The 4,367-nt window shown below is 37.9% G+C and overlaps 2 protein-coding genes across 3 annotated transcripts; both read left to right on the top strand.

The window, feature by feature from the left end:
- The first annotated feature begins 221 nt into the window (after positions 1 to 221).
- LOC130506173 (mediator of RNA polymerase II transcription subunit 9-like) lies at positions 222 to 1,726 on the top strand. Of its 2 annotated transcripts, none has more exons than XM_057000804.1 (6): positions 222 to 254; positions 464 to 940; positions 1,016 to 1,078; positions 1,182 to 1,265; positions 1,374 to 1,432; positions 1,527 to 1,726. In XM_057000804.1, exons 2-6 carry the CDS (start codon positions 485 to 487, stop codon positions 1,582 to 1,584), a joined length of 720 nt encoding a protein of 239 aa, XP_056856784.1. In that variant the 5' UTR covers positions 222 to 254; positions 464 to 484; the 3' UTR covers positions 1,585 to 1,726. The 2 variants fall into 2 exon arrangements, with proteins under 2 accessions (XP_056856784.1, XP_056856785.1); XM_057000805.1 differs by lacking the exon at positions 222 to 254 and adding an exon at positions 324 to 344.
- A 767-nt stretch (positions 1,727 to 2,493) lies between these two features.
- Positions 2,494 to 3,959, top strand: LOC130506174 (protein translation factor SUI1 homolog 2-like). The gene is made up of 5 exons (XM_057000806.1): positions 2,494 to 2,645; positions 2,925 to 3,008; positions 3,154 to 3,365; positions 3,590 to 3,643; positions 3,730 to 3,959. Exons 2-5 carry the CDS (start codon positions 2,972 to 2,974, stop codon positions 3,772 to 3,774), a joined length of 348 nt encoding a protein of 115 aa, XP_056856786.1. The 5' UTR covers positions 2,494 to 2,645; positions 2,925 to 2,971; the 3' UTR covers positions 3,775 to 3,959.
- Positions 3,960 to 4,367: the final 408 nt, after the last annotated feature.

The following is a 4,367-nucleotide window of genomic DNA, read 5'->3' as shown; positions in this document are numbered from 1 at the left end:
CTCGTACACGGCGGGTTGATCTCGCTTTAATGGGCCACAAATGAGCTCATTTAAAAGCCCATTTTGTTTAAAGATCTTTAGTCTACTTCCACGGCGGGTTTGATCTTATTCAGATGGGGCCAGTAATGGGCTCAACTAAAAAGCCCATTTTGTTTGATGACTTTAACCTCCCCTTAATATTTTCGTCGGCGTTTAGTGGAAACGTTCACCGATCAATCACTCTCTCCGTCCTAGCTCTCTGTTTTTTTTTTCAGGTACGCGGCAAAATCTTCTAACCTCTTCTATTTCTTTCTCTTCTTGAAATCTGATTCGACCTAATTTCATCGTCTCCAATCGTGTTCGAGGTGAGATATTTATGCCGGGATCTCTAGATTCTAAGTAGAGTATTAGATATGTTTCCGCACAGATCTGTTTTTTACTAGACTGTTCACGGTTTGATAATACGACGTCGTTTAAAAATCAGGCAAGTAGTGAGATCGGAGGGATGGATCAGTTCGCGGGAGGCAATTGGTCGATGATCCCCAACGTTCAGGCGCAGGGTAGCTTCGGTACACCCACCAATCAAGACCATCTATTCCTCCAGCAACAACAACAACAGCCACAACAGTTTCATCAACAACAAACCCAGCAGCAGTTCCAGCCACAGCAACAGCAACAACAACAAGAGATGCAGTTCCAGCAATTCCAGCAACAACAACAGTTCATTCAACAGCAGCAGTTCCATCACCAGCAGCACCGTCTGCTACATTCTCCTATCCAGCAGCAGCAGCCGCAATCGTCTTTGCAGTCCCCTCCGCCGCCGCAACAGACGATGGTTCATACTCCGCAATCTATGATGCATACACCGCAGCAGCAGCAGCAGTTGGTGCATACTCCGCAGCAATCGGTTCAGACTCCGCAGCAGCACCAGTCTTTAGCTTCTCATTTCCATCTCTATCCTGTAAAGCAACCAAACCAAATTATCCAGTTTTTTTTATGGGAATTGTTGGGTGTCTAATGTATATGGTATTTGCAGTTGGTGGAGAAACTATCAGATGCTGTTGAAACAGGAACACGAGATCAGAACTCTGATGCTCTGGTTTGGTTTCTTTCCTTGTCTCTAACAAAGATGATCTAGGTCTTTGTTTGAGGTTTCTGTCTAGGGTTTTTGAATGTTGAATTGTGTATGTGTGGAATTGCAGGTGAGTGAATTGAACGGCCATTTTGATAAGTGCCAGCAGCTGTTGAATTCGATTTCAGGATCCCTTGGATCCAAAACTACTATGGTAATGAACCAATGGTTTTTGTTTCTCTCTGTTTGGTCTGATATCATCATTTGACATGTGCTTTTGGGAAGGTATTTTACTGATGATGTATGTGTGTTTTTTTAATAGACTGTTGACGGCCAAAAGAGGAATCTAGAAGAAAGTGAGCAATTACTTCAACAAAGAAGGTAAAGTTCTGCAAAACTGTCACGACATATCATTTGTCTTTTGATTGACCAGATATTTCTTCTTACACTTTGTCTCATTAAATTCTTTGGTTAGGGACTTGATTATGGAATATAGAAAATCTATTGAAGACCTTGTCAAGATTGAGCCTTAGTTCCAGATCTCTCGCTTAGATGTGGTGTATCTTTATTTACGTCTACTCTACACTTGTAGCTTTCTAATAAAAGACCAAGATTTGTAATCAGTGAACCACTTTTTAATTCAAAGAATAATAATGGAAATGTTTTTTTTTTCTTCTTTTTGGTTTCTTTCAAAATATTACAATAGAACAAGTGATCATGTGTTTTTTTGTCTACATAACTCTTGGATCAAATTTTAAATCTTGTTCTGTGAACGTACAAGACATACACCAACACTTCTATACTCTTGGCACCTGTTACAAACATTCTACTAATTGCATAGATGGAAATTCAAGCATTCTAGTAAAGTTCCACAATGAAATTTGAAAGAACATGTACCGAGCTGTTACTAAGTTCTGCTGAGATGTCTAGTTGCACCCACATGGCTTTGGCAACGAGGTAGACAACAACAAAAAGAAAAGCCTATGTATAGAGGATTTCTGTCATGAGTTGTATAATAGTAAGTTCAATGGAAAAGCAATCACAATGTTTAAAGATAACATGTAAAGAGTCATAAACTCTTTGAAATAACTAAGGCAACCATTGCACATGGAGGTGGCTGATAAGCTACAACAATGCTATTTCAGGAAGAGAAAGAAGGATAACAAGATCTCAAGTGATGACCTGGAAGATTGGGAAGCTACAACGCAAGTGCTGACTCTCAACATAACTTCAATCAAATTACCAAGTAATTTTCAGTTAAATTTGGGTCTGATCCCGGTTTGGATTTTTTGGTCCGGTAGAATGCTTTAATCGTAATGCTTCAACCAAGCTCAATAATTTGGGCTTTGTTAATCCGAACCAACCTGGGTCTTTATGAAGGCCCAATAGATGCCGTGCCGACTCGCCGAATTACTGCTTAAATTTAAAAAAGCAAATATTAAAAGAGAAATCGATTTTATAGCTCTTCCTCTCGTCATTTGTCCTCTTCTTCCTCTCTCAGACCAGACAGAAGCTGTCTTTTATCCGAAGAATATAGGGTTTTCATTTCTCTCGTATAATCCAAATCGTCGAAACCCTAATACATCTACATCAGGTTATTCATCTCTCCCTTTTTCTTTTCCAATACTCAATTCCATGATTCTTGGATCGATTAGAGTTTTTGTAGATGATTTCTATTCTCTCTGATCTGGATAAGATCTTCAATATTTTGTGTATACGCTTCATGGATCGCGCTTAATTTTCGTTTTTTTCTTTTCTGAGTTGACTCCAAAATCGAAATCAATTTCAGATCCGATGATCACGAGCTTTCACTTTCATGTTCTGCAATGAAATCACTTGTCTTAATTCGAATTTTCATGTCCTTTTCTCACAGGCTCTAGCATCCTTGTCGAGTTTGCTCCCTTGTTTCAACCAAGGTTCATGTCAGATCTTGAAGTTCAAGTCCCCACTGCCTTTGGTAAATCTTTCACCTGAATTAAACACACACCTTTGCGGTTGAAATTGTTGTGAATATAGAAAAGTGTTTTTTTTTGTTCTTGTTAAATGGATTCGGGAAGCTAATTTTAATTTTATTATTGTTTGTTTGTTGGTGATATGTTAAGATCCGTTTGCTGATGCAAATGCTGAGGACGCTGGAGCTGGAGCTGGAACAAAGGAATACGTGCACATACGTGTTCAGCAGCGTAATGGTAGAAAAAGCCTGACCACTGTCCAGGGCCTTAAGAAAGAGTATAGCTATACTAAGATCCTTAAAGACCTTAAGAAAGAGTTCTGCTGCAATGGCACTGTCGTCCAGGACTCTGAACTAGGACAGGTCTGTGTCTCTGTGTGTTTCGAGATCCCTTTTTATTACATCTGTCTACTAGGCAAAGTTTGTTCTAGCTCTTGTGGGTTTCTAAACAAGAAATACTAGTTCTGATGCATACTTTTTGCTGGCAAGATCAAATTTTAATATATAGATGAACATTTAGATTTGAAAGTTGAACCTTTTAGAGTATATACTTTATCATGAGTTGAGAATTTTTCAATAAATTGTAGGTTATTCAGCTTCAAGGTGATCAGAGGAAGAACGTCTCTACTTTCCTTGTTCAGGTAGTTACTCTTGTTTTTTTGTACTTTTGTGGTTTGTTTATAGCAGAAGATCTTGTATTCTGATCTTAAGAATGTTGTTGAACCAGGCTGGTCTTGTGAAGAAGGATAACATCAAGATCCATGGTTTTTGAGCAAACTCTATATACTTGTTGTTGTTGGTCATCATTGCACAACGAGTTGAATTTGCGGAATCAATCATTCCTTCTCAAAGGCAGCACTATAAACAATCACTTATGTATTATTAATGCTTGTCAGAAAAATTAAATGGTTTGCTTATGAGCGGATATAACAAATATATGAACTTTTCATTTGCGTTTGTAGTGTGAGATCATCAATAAAACTGTGCATTGAGTGCAAAATAAAGTTGGACCGGATTAGAGAAGGTTTACGGTTTGCTGCTTAAACCAAAACGCGGTCCAAACTGGGGTTCGATCCATTTGCTCTGTGCGTGTGTACTTCATGAACTGTAATTTATAGAAAATTATAACAAAAAGCATTAACACTATGGTTAACGATATAATCAGTACTTGAATTTTACTATTGCAAGTATTAAGACAAATAACAAATATCACAAAAAAAACGATTCGTTTTGATATTGTTCGTTACTTGTTTAACGACCGAAAATGATAACTAAATCAATAAAACCAAAGTCCTGAGAAGTAACCATATATCGAATATATGTATTTTGTTACTTCTTCCTTTTAGTATTAGGTACAAATATTTT

The sequence above is a fragment of the Raphanus sativus genome, unplaced genomic scaffold (assembly GCF_000801105.2).
Source record: "Raphanus sativus cultivar WK10039 unplaced genomic scaffold, ASM80110v3 Scaffold2960, whole genome shotgun sequence".
NCBI lineage: Eukaryota > Viridiplantae > Streptophyta > Magnoliopsida > Brassicales > Brassicaceae > Raphanus > Raphanus sativus.
The sequence above is the reverse complement of the archived record's forward strand: the minus strand, read 5'-3'. Positions and strand labels throughout refer to the sequence as shown.